General features: G+C 45.2%; 1 protein-coding gene across 1 annotated transcript; it reads left to right on the top strand.

Annotated features, from left to right (window-relative positions):
- Positions 1–308: 308 nt before the first annotated feature.
- Positions 309–20,707, top strand: LOC135902967 (calcium-activated chloride channel regulator 1-like). Its single transcript, XM_065433306.2, has 11 exons — positions 309–323; positions 728–1,034; positions 2,354–2,457; positions 3,707–3,825; positions 5,723–5,837; positions 8,415–8,642; positions 11,175–11,525; positions 12,629–12,878; positions 13,883–14,044; positions 18,976–19,206; positions 19,676–20,707. The coding sequence occupies exons 1-11, from the start codon at positions 309–311 to the stop codon at positions 20,650–20,652; spliced, it is 2,859 nt and encodes a 952-aa protein (XP_065289378.2). The 3' UTR covers positions 20,653–20,707.
- Positions 20,708–21,498: the final 791 nt, after the last annotated feature.

The raw sequence follows: 21,498 nt of genomic DNA, 5'->3' as shown, positions 1-21,498 counted from the left end.
AAGGCAGAAACCTTAAGTCGCTCATACACCCATGGCATCGAAAAGAACGCGTCGTCCGGTCCAATAGTACAAGACCTACCATCATCAGCAATGGCTCGTACCCGTCTAAACAATCAGAAAGTGCAATGGCTCATCCCTCTCATAATGCAGAGGCTACAAGCACTCATCAAAGTGAAGGGTACAGTCCATACATTCGTTGGAATCACGCATGCCAATACAGAAACGCGGCATCTAGTGCTGTGGTACGAAAAAAAGCACGTGGCCTTCTCAGTAGCTCATACTCCCATAAGCAAGGAAAAAAAAACGCAATGACTCCTGCCCCCGTAAGGCTGAGGCTACAAACGCTCAGCAAAGTGAAGCGAACAGTGCATACATTGATTGGAATCATCCACACAACATGCCGAACAGCATACGTTTCAATACCCTGCTGAGCTGAGAGGATGCAACGTGAACACCAAAAGAAACGTCACTGGCGCGAGTCTGACCCCGCCTAACGAGTGCGCGAAGCCGCAGCTAAGCGACGAAAACGAGCCGAAGAAACCGAACTGCGAAAGCAGCAACGTGACGATTCGAGACGGCGCATTACCAACTATGCGGCAGGCTTCTGCCTTCACGTGTTAAAGGAGTGTAGCATGCTGCCGAACTTGTTTTTTTTGATGAGTCCATTTTGCGCACTTCTAATTCTGATTGCTCTGTTTTTGATTGTTGACGGTCTGACGTCATACAGGCACTCCTGCGCGCCGCCTCGTCGTCTCTGCACCGGGCGACGGGGGGCCGCGTCCACCTGGCCAGCGTCACGCTGGCGGTTCCGCGGCACTGGCCCCGACGTCCCGGTGCCCAGCAGGTGCCCCATGACCCGTGGTCCAGGGCCGACATACGCATCGTGAATGATGGACCCAGATCGCCCTGGCCGAAGCTGCGCGCGCCCAGCGCCCTACACGCGGGCGCCTGCGGACAGCGCGGCGAACACGTGCTGCTGCCGCTGGCCGCGCTGCCGACGAACTGGTCGTCGGACGAGACGGCCAGTGCCGCCGGTAAGTCTCTTGACAATTACACACAAGCTGAGACACTGCAGTCGTTAAACAGTGTGAGACTGTGCTATACCAGGCAAGTAGCAGCGTCCGTGTCTCGAAGAAATCTGTAAATTAAAAGCAAAGCGACTCTTATTTACTACCATTCCATGAAATTCTCGATGTTTAAATCGGATATTGTTCTTTACATATTTCATCGAAACTGTGACTAAATGCGTTGATACCAGCCACACTTCTCCCCCGAACAAAATAGTAATGAAGAATGCTTGCCTAAACAATGAGCTAGTGCATTACGGCAATTTGCATTAGCTGTACTATTTGATGTTCACAAAACATAGGCACTTATTTCTCTTTAAGCTTCCGTTAAACTACAAAACAATCCAACGCGCTATATTTTACCTATTACGACAGAATTAAATGTGGGGTTGAAATTACGTGAGTGCCTCTCTCATCTGCATGATTATAAGCTGCTTTCAAGCGTTGTTACTCATTGTGATCTCAAGAAAACCAATAACCTTCCCAGAATGAATGGGTGTTCATGCGACCAAGTATAGAAAGTTTGCACCAAATCACACGAAGCGAATTTAGTTATTGTTTTTAACGCATAATTCCAGCTGGTTCGAAGTCTTATCCGCAGTGGTGGTTTAGCGGCTATTATTGTATTGCGCTGCTAACCACGGGGTTCAAATCTCGGCCGCTGCAGCACCGCATCTCGATGAAAGCGAAAAAAAAAACATCCATGTGCCGGGAATTGTGTGCACGTTAAATAACCCCAGATGGTCTAAATTGGAGTCTCCCACTAACGCGTGCCGCATAATTAGATCGTGGGTTTGGCGCGTCAATCATAAGAATTCATTTTGTTGTGGAACCTTCTACTTCCATCTACTTTTTTTGGTAATTTAACTTTTCTGTGCCATATATGCATGCCCACGCTCCCAGAAAGTAAGAAAAGAAAGAAAGAAAGAAAGAAAGAAAGAAAGAAAGAAAGAAAGAAAGAAAGAAAGAAAGAAAGAAGGAAAGAAAGATCTTGGAATGCTTAAATTGGATGCTTAAATCCTTAATCTGTGCACTTGCTAAAATTTTTCATAACTTTTGTGATCTTAAGCTCTTTATCACAGGAAGAACAGTGCCGGCGTACGTGGCCCCACCAAATAACGAAACACGCTCTCCCTGAAGTATTGGTTCTCGCTATAAATCGGCAGGTAACGAAGAAATTGTTGGTGTGGTCAGTCTCAGTGAACGCTTCGGCAAGTTGTTCGTTGAATGTAACCCCAAGTATATCAACTTCATCTCGCACAACTCGGGCTGCTTGTGCTACACAGGCTACCAACTGGCGCGGGAGTGGGCCCGTTACCGGTACGGAGTGCTCGGCGAGTTCGCAACCGCTGAGGACATCTGGTACCCGGAGGACAGCTGTAACGGCACGGTTAGTTATCTCATTCATTTTTATGCGAATCATATTACGAGGGCTCAACCCAGCTCCTCAGGCGCGGCGGTGACCACGAAATCACGTGACACCGTGACGTCACGACAGAGGAGAAGTGGCTTTGGCTCAACTCTTGCAAGACGGGCTGGGTGGGAATCGAACCAGGGTCTCCGGAGTGTGGGACGGAGACGCTACCACTGAGCCACGAGTACAACGCTTCAAAGCGGTACAAAAGCGCCTCTAGTGAATGCGGTGTTGCCTTAGAAACGCGCTGTTTCTAAGGCGTGCGTCTCTTGCTCAGGCGCACATTTCGTTGCCGCGCCGAACGCTGCTTTGCTCGACGCTCACCGCGTCCAATGCGGGGCGCGTAGTCGCTGCCCTGTAGCCCATTGTCTTACACCCCTTGGCGGGTCGACGGGAACGCTGTCGCGTTCCACTCTTGAAGGCGAAGAAGTAATGCATGAGTTGTTTCTTCGTCTAGCCGAACCAAATATAGCCAAGCAACAGCAGTTCACCAGGCTAAACAGTGGTTCAACAACTAAAATAAAGGCTAGTATGCTTCGCATCCTGGGCTTAACCTTACCTAAGCCACAGCCATTTTTTTTTTGTACTGCTGATTGAGTCATCTAAATTAACGTGCTGATGTTTCATCACCCACAGACGAGCTCCGTTTAGCATCCCGGCTCACTTTTCGGGAATACTTACGGTTTAGCTTAGGAGGGACAGTTGTCTTGGTGAGCAAATTTGAATGGAATATATTGGACATGAGTCGTTGTTTCTTTGAGCTCTATCGCAATGTCATGAACGGAATAAAGCAATAACGTGAGCTTCTCTTAGCGGAAAGTAAGCCGTTCCAAATGTTTAGGTAAGATTTGCATTTCACAGCTCAAAACATTTTTTTTCTATGGCCCAACTCTGAGTAAAACCTGATTAATGAATACAACTAACCAGAACAAAGAATCTCTGGCTCACATCCTCGTTTCTCTATTCTAGGAAGTAGTGCTTCTATGTATGTGAAGTGAAGCGCTAATTGGTAGGGACAGTTATTTGCTTGAGTTGCCCACCTCAACTCCCTATGCCTGCGTGCATGCGTGCGTGCGTGCGTGCGTGCGGATATGTGTTCCGCGCACGATTCTAAGATTCATTGTTATAGCATAGGCCAATATTATTTTAGTAGCTCCCTCGAGTCAGTCTCTGTAAATGTTACACTTCTAAATGTACAGGGCATAATTTACCCAATAATGTGCAGTCTCCTGGCACCTGCGCCAACAACTCCATAGACGCAGCAGGCGTCCTACAGCGGGTTGATCAGCCCTGCGACCGGATGTCCACCTGGCAGCTGATCACCAGCAGTGACGACTTTAAAGGGTGAGCGATGCGCATTTAGAGGCCGTGGGCTGGTAAGTCTCGTTCCTTTTGATATGTTCTCTATTTCTAATTAAGAGGTTATCAAATGCTATTTTTATCACGTATGAATTCATATACTTTTTTCTACAGAAATCATGAAAGGGTAGGAGTCATATTAAAAAAAAAGAGATATAGACTAAAAGTAGTACAAATCTACGCAACAATGTCTTGTCTTGATCGTGAAGAAATAGAACAATTATATGAGGATATTCAATTAACAATGTGTAATCTGCAAAATCAGTATGCTCTAGTCATAGGCGAATTCAATGTGAAAGTAATTGAAAATCAGGTGGGAGAACAGGCAATTGGCAACTATGGCATTGATTTTAAAAATAGCAGAGGAAAAATGTTAGTATATTTCGCGAAAAATAATATACTCTGAATAATTAATACCTTCTTCTCGAAACCCAATAAAAGGAAGTGGACCTGGAAAAGCCGTCTCGGGAATCAAGAAATAAATTGATTTTATGCTCTATGCCGATACTGTCATAATGCAGGTTGCAAAATTGTTAGGTATTGTAAAAGGCAGTGATCATAGTTTAGTCAGGTCTAGGATTACTCTCAAGTGGAAGAAACAAAGAGCAAGATTACTGAAGAAAAAGACGCCAACATAGGAACCTTGAGGCTGGAGAGAAAAGAGCAGAATTAAGCACCAGCCTGAATTAAAATTGAGACTGGTGCTCGCGGACAAATATGCAGCTTTAGGACAACAATATGAATATGAAGGTAATGAAGGAAACAGTAACTAGACTAATTGTAGAAGCAGCAATTTAAGTTTGAGGTAAAAAATTAGGGCAACAAGGAAGTAATTGTTCCCATGTAACAAATGACCTAAAGAAAAAGGCACAGAACATGACAGTATCTAACTCGAGTGGTCAGACGGAATTCCTCTAACTTTCAAGGTGGATAAATAAGAGTGAAGTGATATTCGAAACTACTGACTTCAGAAAAGTTGAGGAAGCTGTAAAAGATTGCCTCAGCCTGAAATCATTGAGAAGAAATCTTCGCACAGGACAGGGCAACATGTTCGCAGTGAAAGTTAAGCAGTGTAATGCCGTCAGCGATTTCCATGATATAGTAACAGCACAACAATTCTGTACTGACTTGTAGTGCAGTTCCCACAGCAGTCCGGCAACTTTCATTGGAAGTAGTGACAACAGGATATAGAAGCTCCGTGCCTAACTAGCGGTTAGGTAAGAAGGGCTTTACATGACATCTCCCCGGAGAAAAGTGGTAGGAGAAGGTTTATTAACACTTCATTTAATCGAAGGTGCAATAGATATTACACTTGAAAAGCTTGCGGCTCTTTATACGCAATGCCTCACGACTTGAAGTGTACCAGAGAGCTGGAAGAATGAACACGTTAAATAATTAGTTAGAGACTCATTAGCTTGCTTTCAATACTGTATAAAATATTCACGAAAGTATTTTTCAGTAGAATCAGGGCAACAGTCGACTTCAGTCAACCTAGACAACAGGATGGCTTCAGGAAGGTGTATTCTACCATAAATCAAATCCATGTCACCAATCAGGTAATTGAGAAATCTGCAAAGTACAATCAACCTCTTTATGTTGCTCTTTGTTCTTTGTTTATGTTCTTTATGTTACAATCAACCTCTTTAGTGTGTGGACGCCGATAATCTTCGGCGTCCACACACTCGCCGAGTGGCCACTTTCTTTACTAGCACTTCATTTAACAAAAGTATAATGCAATATAGAAACTACATATTCCACCATTCAAGGATCGGCGGCGTACCTCAAGTACTCAAATCGCGCATACAAAGTACTTGCACGCTTATAGAAACTACTGTAGAAAGGCATTATGACTTGAACTCTTGCTTTTCTTTGTTTTTTCCAGACTTCACTCATTGAAGAATAATGAACCAAACATGACAACTTTTCGAGAAATACAACAAAATATCTCCATAGGAAGACACTTGGTTATCATTTTTGATGTTTCGTATACAAAAAAGGTACTGTGATATTTTCTTTTTTTTCATTCCTTTTCAACTCACTTCTGCATCAGAAGTTCTATTTACCTCACTAAATTCTATGTTATCAAAGCTTACACTAAATATTCAATGAATAGTATTATAACGCAAGATTTCTGCCAAGGAGTAAAAGCAGGGAATTGCGGAAAAAAAACGACAATCAGCTGCTGAGTAAACACCTACTTACCTAATGTAAACAGTTAAAATTGTAAAACGAAACATAGTGGACCATTTTATGTAGTCCTAATCCGTACGTGAAGACTACTTTTTATCATCCAGAAAGGTCATCACATCAAAACCATGACCGCAAACTTCGGCTATTAATAATAATATATGGGGTTTTACGTGCCAAAACCACTTTCTGATTATGAGGCACGCCGTAGTGGGGGACTCCGGAAATTTTGACCACCTGGGGTTCTTTAACGTGCACCTAAATCTAAGTACACGGGTGTTTTCGCATTTCGCCCCCATCGAAATGCGGCCGCCGTGGCCGGGATTCGATCCCGCGACCTCGTGCTCAGCAGCCTAACACCATAGCCACTGAGCAACCACGGCGGGTAAACTTCGGCTATTGTATGTTCGGAAGCGTTGCAGCTTTAAAGAAGGGACAGTAATAGTTGCTATATGTGTGTGCTCCTGTCTGCGTGAATATATCGAATGTTCCATTCACAAAAAAAGGTCAACTTGCCCCTAATTCAACGTATTTGTAAAAACACAGGCACGACACTGCCTGTTTGCGGTATGCAATCAGGTAGTGCAATCTTTTTTTTTAAGTTTCTTTTGTTTCGTTTCCGCTAATGCTGGAACCCCCTGTTTCGTCATGACGTCGATAAAGTGCTGTGCTTCATTTGCATGCACGGAGACATACTGTGATTTTATTTTATGATAAGGGACGACGTGGGTCGTAGAAAAAAAACCTGCCACACGAGATGCCCCGCTCCCCCCCCCCCTCCCGTTTAAGTGACGAGAACTGGCAAAGACTTAGGAAAAGCAGGTGGCGTATGCCAGCTGAAATCCAATTTCAGAATGGAAATATTTTGCAGCGAACGTCGCGGGTAAATTACTAACCAGATATTTTTCTGTCATACGTGCAATCTACAGTGATTCAGATTCGAATACCAGCACCCGTGGTTTTTGCGTTAGCACAGCAAAAAGGAGAGAGTGCGAAGATGTACCATCAATTCTCATGTGTTACCGGCACCACATCGCAGTAGGACGTACATCTTTCCGCCTCATGCTTTTCACTGAACTACAACGCAACAACACATTGCTATTGTGTTTGCATTTGAAACACTGTACGCCATACACTCGCACGCATTGGTACAATCACTGGGCGACGTAACGGTAAGATGGTGTCCGAGCAAGTATATGTGAGACTGAAGTAATGATCATCTGGTCTGATGCGGATCTTAATTCCAGCCACGATAGCCGCATTTCAATGCGGGAGAATCGCGAAAATGCTGGGTGCGCAAAAGTGTGCCGGAGTCCTCCACTATGGCATGCTTCAGAATCAGATTGTGATTTGGCGTGAAAACCACCACAATTATGCTATTAATTTACTTTTTTTCTCATTGCTGCACTACCGATTAGCGGAAAGTGGCAGAAAATTCTTGCTCTTTAAATCGAGCTTCTTGATCAAAAAATGTCCACAATGACCAAAATATGCAGTGCTGTGAATTTATAGCAGCTGGAAACAATAGCGTCATGAAATTAATTGCGCCTGGAGTCTTGCGCAAATAATTTCATGTATTAGCAGGGCACCATATTGCTGAGGGGTCGCTGACATACTGAAAAGGACTTGGCTTCAATTTCTTTACTGCAAACCTACGTGCAGAATATTTGGAGAACTGACATTCTTCTGGGCAAATGGAGCAGAATGATTAGGCTGATGAATAATCTCAGAATTGTTCTCTTTTTTTTGTAACATTTTGCACCGTATGGGCTGCATGTTTCGGCTCATAATCTATGGACGTTTTTACACAGGAAAACTTGGAACCAACCTTGGAACCAGAAACCTATATTTAAGTATCATTATATGGGCCTTCGGGGGCTTCTCTATAGCGTTTTTTTTTATTCGATCGTTTTTTTATTTTCGCTAGGTAACTTTCGACCAAAGTAAAAAGAGGCAAAAAGCTAAAATTTGCAGGAATATCACTAGGGAGACAGCACAACCTAGTCGCATTCAGAGCGCACGACTTTAATGCACGCCTTCATAAAAAAAAGAAGGCGAGGAAGAATCAGCAGAAGTTTGCGCTTTTATGGCAGGCTGGTACATCAATAGCGTTCAATATTTTTTTTCAGCAATGTTTTTCAAACAATCTTATCAATCTTTAAGCTCAATAAAGTGGGGAGCAGCAATGGCGTTGGCCTCCAAAGTTCGAAACTGTTTGAACAAGGTGATGAACCCAAATGTAGAGTTTGTTTGTTTGTGTGTTTGTTTGTTTGTTAGCTTGTTTATTTGTTAGCTTGTTTGTTTTTCCATGTATCTTTTCCAACCACCTAATCCATTTTGGCCCAAGTTACGGCAACAGGGACATGAAACCGCGTTTCTTCTTCCAGGACGCTGCTTCGTTGGCGGCTTTCAAGGAGGCCATCGCCTCAGTCCTCATCGACGAGCTCGACGATGGTGCCTTGGTCTCACTTGTCTATTTCGTGAATGGCAGCAGCCTGCATAGTGGTCCCGTAACGTTGAACAAAGCCACACGGAGTGCTGTCACCAACAGACTGCTTGAATTACCCATGGAGGGACCTACTTGCACCCTCTGTGGGCTACGTTTGACACTGCAAGTAAGATGATGAATAAGCGAAACGTCGTTAGTCTGAATTGATAGCTAATGTACTGTGATTGCGAGCTGGTCAGCTAAGGCGATTTACTCCTATGCTTACATATACGCCTAGGCTTCAGGCCAAGGAATGAACACAGCATTAAAATATAAGAGAAAGCTTTACCTCAGGAGTTTCTATCTAAATACATCAAAACGGTGAAACTGTTTTCCTTGGCATTCACTACACTGATCTTGCTGAGGTAGTTGCTCCAGCAAAATTGTCTCATCGAAAGTAGAAATAATTTATGTATTATACACCTCTTGAAATATACGGCTATTTTGTTCATGAGTAGGACTTCTGCAATATTCTATTACACACTAAAAATTTCCCAATAGGCTGTAGGTTCACATATCAAAATTGTTTGGTTCATGTGCTCCAACAAATGCAATTTACCGAACCGCGCTTTTTTTGGGCACACTTACGAATTTATACACTAGCCGTTTCATTTCTTTTAACTCATCAATCTTTTCGAAAATTTTTGATAAATTGAGATTCTAAATTATTCTACTTCGTAGAGTCGGCAAAAGTCTGCCTTTCCTTTTAATTAGGCACAAAAGGTTATATTCATATTGCTACAGTAGTTGCCTACAGCAGTTCATTATCATAGATAATGAAGCTGTGCGTGACCCGGTTCGAATTTCTAATGTTTTTAAGTTATATTTCCGTTCCGTATTAGCTACTGACAACGCAATGATACCCTTGTTAGACACTGCCTCCTCTTGCTCCTTTTGATGACGTCAGTCTCAGCAGGCGGTGTACTGAACCTCGTCCTTGAACTACACACCAAAAATCGTCTAGCTATGAAATATTATTAACTTAGGGCAACATTCTTCATAGCGTGCAAATATCTCTCAATAATTTTTCAAAAGTTTATATCGAGTGGTGTTGTACCCTCTTCTTGGAAACTACTGAAAGTTCTACCTCTCTATAAATCTGGTAAGAAGCATAAACTCGGCAACTACAGAGCCATTTCGCTAACATCCCACTCCTGTAAAATACTTGCACGCATTGTCGATGACAAAGTATTTCGATTTCTAGAATGTAACAACCAATTATAAGCTGTTCAACGTGGTTTCAGGCGCCGGTACGGCACCATAACAGAACTAACAGAATTCACGTGACACTTCTTTACAACTAGATTTAGGCGACCAAATCAACTCCATTCTGAAGGTTTTTAGACCCTTTCACACGGTGCTTCATTATAAACTTTTCCTCAAACTCCAGGTAACTCTTAATAACGAAAACCTAATGAACAGGCTGCTTCTTCCTAACCGCTCACAATTCGTAAGCTTTAATTACGTATGATCCCCAAAAATGCCAGTTTTCCCCGGCGAGCCCCCGGGCTCAGTTTTCGGTCCTCTATTATTCCCCATCTATATAAGCGACCTAAGCAGTTTACCCTCTAAGTTCCAATCTATGCTGACGATTGTGTCCTTCACGACGTAATTTAAACCCCACAGAAGCCCAAGCGCCCCAACGATTCATTCGCCACATTTAGCGCTTGTTGCGCGACCTAGAAAATGAATATTAACTTTTCTAAAACTCTTGTAATGTCTTTTAGAAATAGGACTACGCCTTCGTTTTTTTATTATTCATACAACTCACCTTAAAGCACGGTATCTAGCTATAAACGTCTAGGTATCGTCTTCACAAGCACTTTTTCTTGGTCTCACCATGTTCACAGGTAGCTAACACTACACTAAAAACCTAGGACATGGGAAGCATACAATGCCATCTGCCTTAAAAGAAACTAAGCTTCCACTACATAAACCGCTAATGAGGCTCATATTAGAATATGCCTTAGTTTTCTGGTTCTTGCACTATCAATGGAATATAAGAGAGCTTGAAGCGGTACGAAAGAAAAAAAGAAAGCTTTCTGGCTCTTGCACTATCAATGGAATATAAGAGAGCTTGAAGCGGAAGCTGTGCGCTTGATATGTCGCGGATACGACAGGTGCTTCTCACCATCATGTCCTCTTTCGTCATTAAACTTACCACCACTCACAGTCCGTGAAATTGATCCACTTAACTACACCTACAATATCATTAATTCTTCATGTAGGCTTTCAAATAGCGAATACTTATCTATTGCTAAACAGTGTTCAGCGTGCAGATTACTTGAACTTAACTTGTAGTGGGCGTTTTGCTCGCACTAACACACTTGAGTACAGTTTTTCCCACGTGCTATTGACCCATAGAATTCATTACCTAGCAATATCCGTTTCTTCCCATAAGATACAATGTTTGGCCACCTATCTCGCAATGACGTCTAATAACGTTTCTTCTCTTTCTTTTGCGATTGCTAATTACTCCTTGTCTTTACCTGAGCTATGATCCAGCGCCACCATTTCACAAAAAAAAAACATCAGTATGATGAAATTCACGTCTGAAGCAGGGGCTTGATCTATTGCCGGAGAACTTGAGCTGGGGTCTCTGAAACCACAGGTGGGAGAAACATCACTTTCTCCTACCACTATCAATTTTCTTTCGCAGCTACTGAGCTCCGCACATGGACAGAGTTCCGAAGGGAGCCTGGTGGTCCTTTTCAGTGACGGCAAGGCCCTTGAAGCGCCGCCGTCCTCGGCTGAAGGGAACAGTGATGGCTTCCTCGAAGTGGTCCCACATTTTCAACGGGCAAGGGTGTTCATCACCACCGTCGCAGTAGGCGCCACCGCGTCGTCGGATCTCGAGAAACTGGCCTTGGAGACCGGAGGCAGAACATTCGCCATCTCCGACACAAACGCCACGGCAGAGAAACGAAGCTGGATAGCGGTGCAAGATGCCCTCTTGGATGACCCGGATGAACTTTCCTCCGAAGTCGACGCCTTGCGTAACGAAAGCTCGGTGAGCACGCTAATAATGTTGCATCTATATGACTCGGTTTTTTTCCTGCGGCACATAATGCTATGAGAGAAGGGAAGTCAGCAAAAGAGCATTGTGCCTACAGATGACAAAACTAGATTTAAAAAACGGGGAATAAGCCCTTGAGCATAAATGACAGTACGCAATTTATTTCATTATGAATATTGCGTCGGAGACGTATAAGTAGTTCGTACAGCCTATCTAGCGTCTCGGCTGCCACCGACCGCCTATTCAAAGATCAGCGATGGTGTAATGATTGCCTTGCATAACAGTCCTTTTATAAAAACATTATTGCTCAGTGAACTCAGTCATTAAAGAAGTGCTTCAAGCAATGATTGAACCCAACTTCGTGTTAGTGTTCAGCGGTCTGACTTCGATGTATATTATGTAATGACAGCCTGGTTATAGTGCTCTCGATTGGCACCAAAGAATGTTTTGTTGTTTAGCTCTGAGAATGTCTTCGGAAGCATCGAAACGCAATGTGCGACAGTGAAAACGCAGGTGCCAATGCATAGTAAACGTCATAAGCGCGTTCTAGAGTGCTTATATTTATCAGAGAAAACATGGGTTCGGCATACTTTTTGCGCTGTTCCTTCCTGGTTTAGTGATGCAACAATGGGCTCAACGCAACGTTCTCCTTCGTGATTTATAGCTGAGTTATGATTGCTAACAGAAGTTGCATGCAATTTCCGGACATTTCAGAAAGTTTGACCTGCATGTCTTGTTCTGCTCTTTTGTGGTAAGTGACTAAAAATTGCACATGACCTTCCGCTTGTCACGCTGCACAACTGACATAAAAATCAAAAACGTCGAGGAAACGTTAACAGCCGATGCTGTCAAATAAATTACCACTCTAAAACATATCTCATCCTTGCGATGTCTTTCAAATCTGTACTTTTTTTTTGCCCTGTCAACTCAAGGGCTTGCCTGACTACGTAGCCCCGCCTTGTGTACCCGTCATCCACATCTCGCACGTCTCTTCCTCTCCATTTTCTTTTGCCATTCCTTGGTTGGAAAAGCACGTGTGAAGCTCATGTTCACACCAGACACTAACACCATCTCAGAAAAGCTTGTCGCTTTCGCAGGCTCTCTACTATGGCACAGGCGACAGGCGTAGCTCGGGCCTCTTGGAGGCGCGAACTGGTCTGTGCTTCGAAGACCCAGTCACGTTGCGGGTACGCATGCCAGAGTACATCGACTCGTACCGGACCGCCCTGGTGCTTGCGTCTCTGACAAAGGGGCTGTGCCCGGTGGTTCGCGCCAACGTAAGAGGGCTCGTGTTCTTCCCGGGCAACAGAACCGGCCAAGAGTTCTTACTCCACGACTCGGGACTCGGTGGGTGCCCGACTGTTGTTGAGACGTTTTGTCGTGTGCCAAGTAACGTGCCTCGATAACTTACCAGCATGTATTGCGTTATTGCGACTGATGCGGTAGAGTCAACAAATAAACTAATCATTCGAAAATCGGATGTATTCAATCTATTAGTCAGTTAATTACCATGCTGGCACAGACATCCAGTACCGTTAGTACGGATTTGCCTCAAACTAAGTTACCTCCCCTGGGCCTTCAATAAACATTCTGGCTATTACCGTTCAAACCACATTTTTGTACATCTGTTTGCATGATATATGCAGTTCAAGAAAAAGAGAGCTAGAACGGTTCCTGACACCTTCCATTTAGTCTTCTTTCTCGGTGATGATAAGAACTACCTTCTGCTACGTCATACAACTTAAGGATCACCTATTTCACCGTACGATTTATAAGGAAGTCTTCCTCTTCTCTACGCTGAGCTGCCCGATGAAGCAAATATCAAATATTATAGTCTGGATATGATCTTATAGATTGTTGTATTCATATAGGAGGTTGTGGCCAAATACTGCACCAGGGTGGCCAATCCTGTTCTGGTGAGGGAGTGCGTTACCGGGCATGGGCAGGACATGTAATGAGGAGGAAAGATAACCGATAGTCATTAAGGGTTACGGACTAGATTCCAAGGGAAGGGAAGCGTAGCAGGGGGCGGCAGAAAGTTAGGTGGGCGGATGAGATTAAGAAGTTCGCTGGGACAACATGGCCAAAATTAGTACATGACCGGAGTAGTTGGAGAATTTCGAGAGAGGCCTTTGCCCTGCAGTGGGCGTAACCAGGCTGATGATGATGATGCTGATGATCATCTTGCGGGCCACGAAAACCTGTTAGCAAACGACTTTTCAGTTTTGTTTCAGTAGCCAATAGAAATTTTCTTGGAAATAGTTCTAACTTGCAACAATTGTTTAAACGCACTATAAGGTCGTGTCAATTATGTTTCAACCTCTTTCACTTCCTCTCCTTAATTCCGGCAGGCGAAGATGTCTACGCCGACGACGGCATTTACACGGGCCAGCTCACGAAGCGCCTTGTGAAAGGTCGCTACAGCATCGCCGTCGAAGTCAGCAACAGTTCGCAGACACAGGTTCTCGACTGGATCCAGAATGAGGTTCCGAAAGGATCGCCCACTGTAGCAGGTCCGGAAACTCATGAAAACGACGTTTTTTTATATAATGTGGATGTTGTTAGGGGACTTTACTATCTGCAAATAACGCAACTATCAACTATTTATATCTCGCTACTGTCCCTTACTACATAGTCCATTTCGTATTTTGTTATTTCAGCCACATAGTATTGTTACACCATACGTGTTTCTCCATTGTGATAGTCTCTTTACCGCCTGTCTTTAAGCTTTTAGTTTCAGTTCAAGAACTCCGGAAACTCGTTGATGTGTTCAATGCAGTGCGACGGCTAATAAATTCAGGACAACACGTACACCGAGAAATACTGGTGAATAAAAGTGCCCCACGCTTGGCTTCACAATGGGCCTAAAATTAGATGTTCGATGCGAGCCCAGCTTGCTGTGTGCATAATACTGCGTTCATCATTAATAATGCAGATGGGCATGACCGCTTCGCCGGATTCTTTCAGTAGTCTATTATATATGCCGAAACTTGCGGTCTTTGATGGTAGTTTTACCATGTTACGGACTAACGAAGTACACTTGAGGATATTACATATATACTTGCCTAAACACTTTTCGTCCGTTAGAATACCCTTTCATTCACATGGTCGCCATGAAGAGAGACAAGTTATTTTCACTTCCAAAGCTCGTTGTTGCGCGATTCAGTGCTTAGATGCCGTGATATAGAACGCACGAGGAATGCGGACTAGAACAAAAACAAGTACATACAAAAGCAAATGCAAGCACGGTCATTTTTTTTCGCGCATTGACTGCGGAAAGAACATGTATTGCGGTTTCCGATGCTCATCGCGAACATTTGTAACGATAACTCATTGTCGTTTTCATCTACATAATGTTTTGGTCATATTCCTTGGGAATGCAATGTTGTAACTAATGTCTAGCACTTTGAAGACGCCACATTTTCGCAATATTCTTGGTATGAGTTCGGCCGGAATTTTATTGTTATCATCATCATAATCACCGTCATCATCATTATCGTCATAAAACCATGTCAGTTATAGCTGGAGGAATCCTATGCAAACCTTAAGCGCTAGAAAAATGGTACGACGTGGCCTCCAACTTGACGTGCAGCCATGGAGGAATGAATACAGTAGGAGGGAGCGTCACTTGACACTTATGATGCGTAGTCATGAAGAAATGTAGAGAAGTAGTAGGTCCTAGTCACTTGATAGGCTAGCAGTGTATTCTAGCCGGCCCGCTTTGGTTGCATCTGCCGCGGGGGTTTCGGCATAGGCGCACATGGTAGGCGTGACAAGCGCGCACGCTGAGGTGAGTGAAAGTTTACACGTGTGACGCAGTCGAGCCAGTCAGTCAGGTGACACAACGAACCGCCACACGCTACTTAGAGGCAGCTCGTCGCATGAACAGCATGCAGGCGTCGACGCTGTCGTGAAGGAAGTCGTCGGGTAACCGACATTGTGCCCAACAACCCGAGGTCCACCTCAGGGACGACGGGCCGCAATTGGGGGCGGTTCAGGGAAACGAGGAAACCTTTCGCCCCCAAACGTTCACAAGCAAGCCAGCCACCCTTCTGGCGGCGATTCATCTATTTCGGAGATGTCTTCTGGGAAACCATGACTCCTTTCGCCTCCGCAAACATGTGCAGGCACTCAAGCGAGCGTCAAGGGTCTGCAGCGACGGGTTTCCCGTGTGAAAAAAAAAACAAAGTCGTCTCCTCTTGTGCCCAAGTATTGATGGCCGATTCGGGGACCCCGAAAATACTTAAGGCCGTGCCTGCCCATTGTTAAGGCAGGCGGTTCCGGTCGACGCTGTCGATCCGCTCAAAGTCTTCGACCGCGCAACAGACCGGCGAGAACTCAACAGGCGCGTATCAACAGCCTAACGACGTCGCGTCACACATTCTTACAAAATAATGCACGTAAATCTGAAGTAAAGGCGACTTCGGTGTTCAGAGGGCAGCTAAAGCTTTTTCTCTTACAATGAAACACGCACAACAGAGCCTTTTACTAAGCAAACACGACAAAAAAGTTCACCCCCAATCCTCGCGTCTTTTCCTAGATCAGACAACTCCTCTGGGAGTTGTCTAAGTGTGCGTAAGCTTCCTGCCACTTGCTCACCTACCCGCAGCCCGGTGACATTATCAATGTTATGAAACTTTATCCGGCGAGTACAAACGACATCGCTGCGGCCACACGACCTGGTGCGAACGGCGCCACGTCATCATGAATCTGCCGAAACGCTATGAACCGGGACAAAACGTACTTGCCCGGCAAATACGTTTGGAACAAAAATATTTACTGCAAGCACATAGCCTGTATCCAGTTTACGTTCTCTCACTGTACCGTGTCCTTGATTTATTAGTTGTTGTTTTTTTTCATTCTCTCCATTACGTAACGAAAATCGCATAGAAAAGATGAACGTTTGCGTGGCTAAGATGTTTTGCGCTCGGATTTCACGTAGCAGGTCCATATTTGTATTCAGTGAAAATTTTTGAAGAAATCTCTTTTCTTTAACATGTCACCACTAATTTCGCCGCTGTATTGTGTATAAACCGCGACAGCTAGGAATATATGTACTAGCTCACACACAATGATTTGGGATGCCAGGTTTTCCGCCAGGAATTGGGTAGCGATATTATACAGGATATCCTAGCTAACTTAGGCAGAGTTTAAACATACGCAGATGCCACGTATAGCTGGACAGAACAACGGTAATGTTGTTTGACATCACTTGGAGATACTCAAACTAACATTTATTCTGTCTAATTAGATAATTGGTCTTAATTGCTCAACTTCTCAAATATTATTAGATGAGAAATGTCAATGAAAAAATTGTAGAGCGGCATGAAACACTCCCGATACAGCTTTCTGTTCCTCAATACATGTTACATAAAAGTCTTTTTCCGAGCTTGAAAGAGGCCCGCTGTTGCGGCTTAGGGTGGCGTTAGGGCAAGGAATTTGCCAAGCGCATCGACGAATACGTGAAGTTGTAGGAATGAAGGAAAGAAGGTTTATTGTCTCAGTTACATGTCTCCAGTTACGCAAATCCGCTCCATGTAGGAGGAAGTTAAACATCCGAGTTCACATCAGGACCCTCGGTCCCATCGTACGAAAAGTATCCCCTTTTAATGCTGTTGTCTTCCCTAGGTGAGTCGATTAGGTAATCTGAAGACTTTCTAGAAGTAAATCACAATCGTCGAATCCGGTGCTATACCACGCCCACGCTATCACAACGCTCCGCAGTAACACCAGTTCCGAATTCCGGTGGTATGGAATATGTGGCAGGGTAGGAACCTGCGTGAAGGGGGGTGGGGGGGAGGGGGAATCCAAGGTCGCCGTTATTGTTCGGTAACTAGGGCGGTTGCTTGGGCTAGTTGGTAATTCATGATAAAAACGACGTACAGCGTGAAGGACAAGGACTGTAAGGACGGTATGTCGTCTCTCGCAGTCCTTGTCCTTGGCGCTGTACGTTGTTTTTATCATTCTCGTCAACATTTGATGTTGGCCCCCCTCATCATTAGTTCAAGCTGTTAGGGGCTGTCAGGTCGGGGGGGGGGAGGGACGGTAGATGCCTTTTGGGGACTCGTCAATAGCTGGTGCCCGCGCTGCGTGGACCTCTGCAAAGGCGCTGACGTATGAGTGGGTGTTGCCTCGTGGCAAACGTCTAACTACAAATTCAAAGTCGCCGTCGTTCTTCGGTAGCATTTGATGTTGGCCCCCCCTCATCATTTGTTCAGGCTGTCAGGGGCTGTCAGGTGGGGGGGGGGGGGGGGGGAGGCGGGTAGAGGCCTTTTGTGGACCCGTCAACAGTCGGTGTTCACGCTGCGTTGACGCCTACGTAGGCGCTGATGGATGGGTGAGGGTTTGCCTCGTGGCAAAAGCCTAATTAACGCTTTTGTGGTGTTGAGACTCAACACCGCGATACACGCAAAGTACCTCGAGTGACCAGTCGCACGGCAATTTCGCGTGCATTTTAGGGCTTCTTTCAAGCTCACAAAAACACTTTTCTGTAGCACACGTAGCACTTATTCAGCTATATAAAGCTGTAACGGGAGCTTTTCATGTTGCTCCACAGTTTTCACATAGGTGCTTTTCATCTAACTATAATGTTTGAGAAGTTGATTAAATAAAACTCATTATTAAATTGTGCGGAATGAAAAAATAGCTTGAATATCTCCAAGTGACGTGCAAACAACATTACCTTTGTACTGCCCAGCTACGTGGCATTTTGACATATTTAAGCTCGGCCTTAAGTTATCTGGGACACCCTGTATATTATGCTTTTATCTCATTTTCAGTAAACCAGTTATATGCATTTGTTTATCCAGAAACAATTTATATTCCTGTCTTAATAGATGTAACATATAGTGTTGTGACGAAGTATTCGCAGCTTTTTTTTAAGAACACCACAAAGAAAGATAATAAATGGCTTTGCACTAATTTTTGCAAATTTTACGGGAAAAGGCACAAACGAAGGCGAGATTTCCGTTTCTGGAATTCTTCCCCGAGTTCGCAGTGTCAGTAAGTCAGTGTGACGTAAAGTATTTTCTCGTATCTCAGCCGCTGTGGCGCAATAAATGACCTCGAAACTTTGCTAAATGCAGTTTCTTTCAAAATGTGATGTAGTCCATCTTCACTGATACTCTAGGCCCGAACATACGCCGTCGAAACTTATGACGTCGCAGCGTCATAACTTTTGACACGTATGACGCCACGCAGATGACTTCACGGCGAGCTGTCGCTGGAACTTCGAGGTGGCATCTTCACTCTCCTCTCGTTTATGCGCCTTTTCTGGTTTATCAAGCCTCCTCTCGCGGCAAGAGAAGCCTTTTCTATATTTAACTATCATTTACTAGTACACAGTGGAACTAACTTTTCTCTTTAGTATTCCTATGACGCTATTTTTGATATCAAGAAAGAGTTTCAGCCTTCGAAGAAAATTCTCGCGCTCGCTATGCTCCAGGGGAACGTGCATCCACGGACAGCTCCCTGGCTGGTACGCGTGGCCACTCCACGGGCGCCTTCTCAAAGACGTCAGCGGAGCACCCGCTGTTGGTAAAGGAAGACATGAAGGAGAGCCATGTGCCACCTGGCAAGGTTCGGGACCTGAGCGCTTCCTTCGGCTCGCACGAAGGCCGCCCCACTGCCCGTCTCTCCTGGACGATGCCCGGCGCACACGCCTTCGAAGGAACTGGTGGGCGTCCACTACTCACTGAAATCCGATTGCGCTTTCTTATGTCCTGACAGTCACTGTGAGACTCTATATGATTTCACATATTTTCTAGAGTGCCGTCATTCGGTGCAATCGGAAATTATTGGCGTGAAGGGGCTCGTTGTGCATCAGCGTCAAAGCGCATGTTCTTATATTACACCAGTCTACTTCAAGCTTGCTGTTCCCGTTGTACCCGTCTATATGTTCTTCTCGCGCTACAAGAGACCTGAGCTTCCCCTCACTGTCCTGTAAAAGATCATATTTTGTCGTTGCTAACATTCTTTATTCAGAATACACGATAATCCACAGTAATAACGCGTCCGCTTATGACGCTATAAAGTAACATGCAGCCGGCTTGAACGATTGAAGTGTACCTTCACGTAAAGTCAAAGAGAAAACGATCTTATGCTGTTATGTATAGCTCCATTTTCATGTTACTAAATATCCGCAGTCTCGTCTCTCGATGTCCGGTTGTCTCGGAGCATGCAGACGATGCTCGACTTCTTCCACAACGCCACTGCCATCTCAGAACGAGACCTTGTCTCCGGCTCGCTTTCGCCACTACCGGCGTTTTCCCGCCAGCAGGCAACCGTTTCCATCCCGTCTACCGTCATTTTCGGCCATAACGAAGACCAAGCACCTGCGGTGTTACCAGCTGGGCACGCTCCTTCGGCGTCTGGCCACAACGTCTACTTCGCCCTGGTCACCACCAACGCCGATGGTTCGCACTCCGAGGTCTCTAACCTGGCGAGAGTATTCGTCGCTGCTAACCTTACCGCCCCAGCAGGTAGCGCGAGCGCTTTGGCGGGAGCCGCTGGGTTAGTCCCGGCAGAAATTTTGGTCGGCAAAAGAGATTCCGAAGACGCAGACACGTCGCTACCGATGCAGCCATTAACGTCCTTCATCTCACCACCTATGGAGGAACCGGTGACGACACCGGAGGTGCCAACACCTCCACCGACACCTCCGAATGATGTTACGCCTCCTACGGAAGATCCAGACACACCCGAGTCCACCACACCTTCTGCGGAAATAGAGGAAGAGAGCCCTGATGAAAATATCGAACCACAGGAACCAGATGACTCTGTCCCTACCACTGAGAAGGAAGAGAATGTCGCTACTGCAGAGGAGACCCCAGCGTCAACATGGCAGAACGAGGTATCGTCCGCTCAGCAGCCTGGGGTGAACGCGACTGAAACTGGCCAGAATGCAACCACTCCACCTATTGCAGAGAAGAAAGAAGTGAACAAGAACGGCCAAGAGGAAGATGACGATGGCATTTTGCGGGCCTGGATACTGTTTGCCGCGTTCATGGTGGCGTGTCTTCTCATCTGTGCTAACGTGGCATTCCTGTACTGCAGGGCACAGTACGAAGTGGACGCAGGTCCGCCCAGCCCTGGTCCAACTTCGGGTTATGACACTTTCTAGTGAAGGTCGAAATAAAACGGAAGAACAAGGAGGTAACAAGAGACAAACTGTGTCAGTGACGTCTCTGTGTTCTTTCGCGTTTAATTTAAGCATCAACGAAAACGCAGGGAAGGAGTTTGGCTTTTATTGGGCGTAGAGTTGCGTCCATGATAAGTTTTTAAAGTGAAGTTACAAAACACAAGCGTCAAAGTGTTCTAGTTATTTGTGGTGAGAAAAATCCGTAGCTAAAGGCGGCGCAGCCTTCTACGGTTCTGCAGCCGAAGCTATAGGCGTGGGACCGTCGCAGATATGCGCTAGAGGTCAGGTAACTCACTCGAACTTCGAACAGCAGTTTTTCTTGTACGTCTGCTAGATAAGCGGTCCTTCTTATTACCCACTGTTCTATTCTAAATTCTTACGAAACAGGGCGCGTTCGCACAAAAACGTCTGGCGCTAGAATTAAACTCCTCCGAGAATTGTCCAAGTATGCGTAAGCATTGCACAACTCGCTCATCTCCCCGCAAATCAGTGTCATTATCAATGTTACGAAACTTGACAAGACCAGCGCTGGGGCAAAACTAACTGCTGTGACGGCGGAGCAAGGTGACTTGATGAGACAAGCAAACTGTTGCAGGTGGCGACGCCAGGTGCGCTGAGGGCTTTCCGGTCAATATAAGCTGGTATCGCTCTTTAGCGCCCTATCCATGAGGGTTGAACGCGCGGACCATAGCTTGAAAGCGATCTGCGATGCGGACAGAGTACCGATTGCTGATAGCTTCGCGCATTGTATTCTCGCCACATCATATTGCTACGGCACAATATGTGCGATCACGAAAGGACCGAAGAGACGCGAGCGCGTCCATATCA

Source organism: Dermacentor albipictus, chromosome 3, assembly GCF_038994185.2.
Source record: "Dermacentor albipictus isolate Rhodes 1998 colony chromosome 3, USDA_Dalb.pri_finalv2, whole genome shotgun sequence".
NCBI lineage: Eukaryota > Metazoa > Arthropoda > Arachnida > Ixodida > Ixodidae > Dermacentor > Dermacentor albipictus.
Note: the sequence above shows the minus strand (reverse complement) of the source record. Positions and strands in the feature narration are given on the sequence as shown.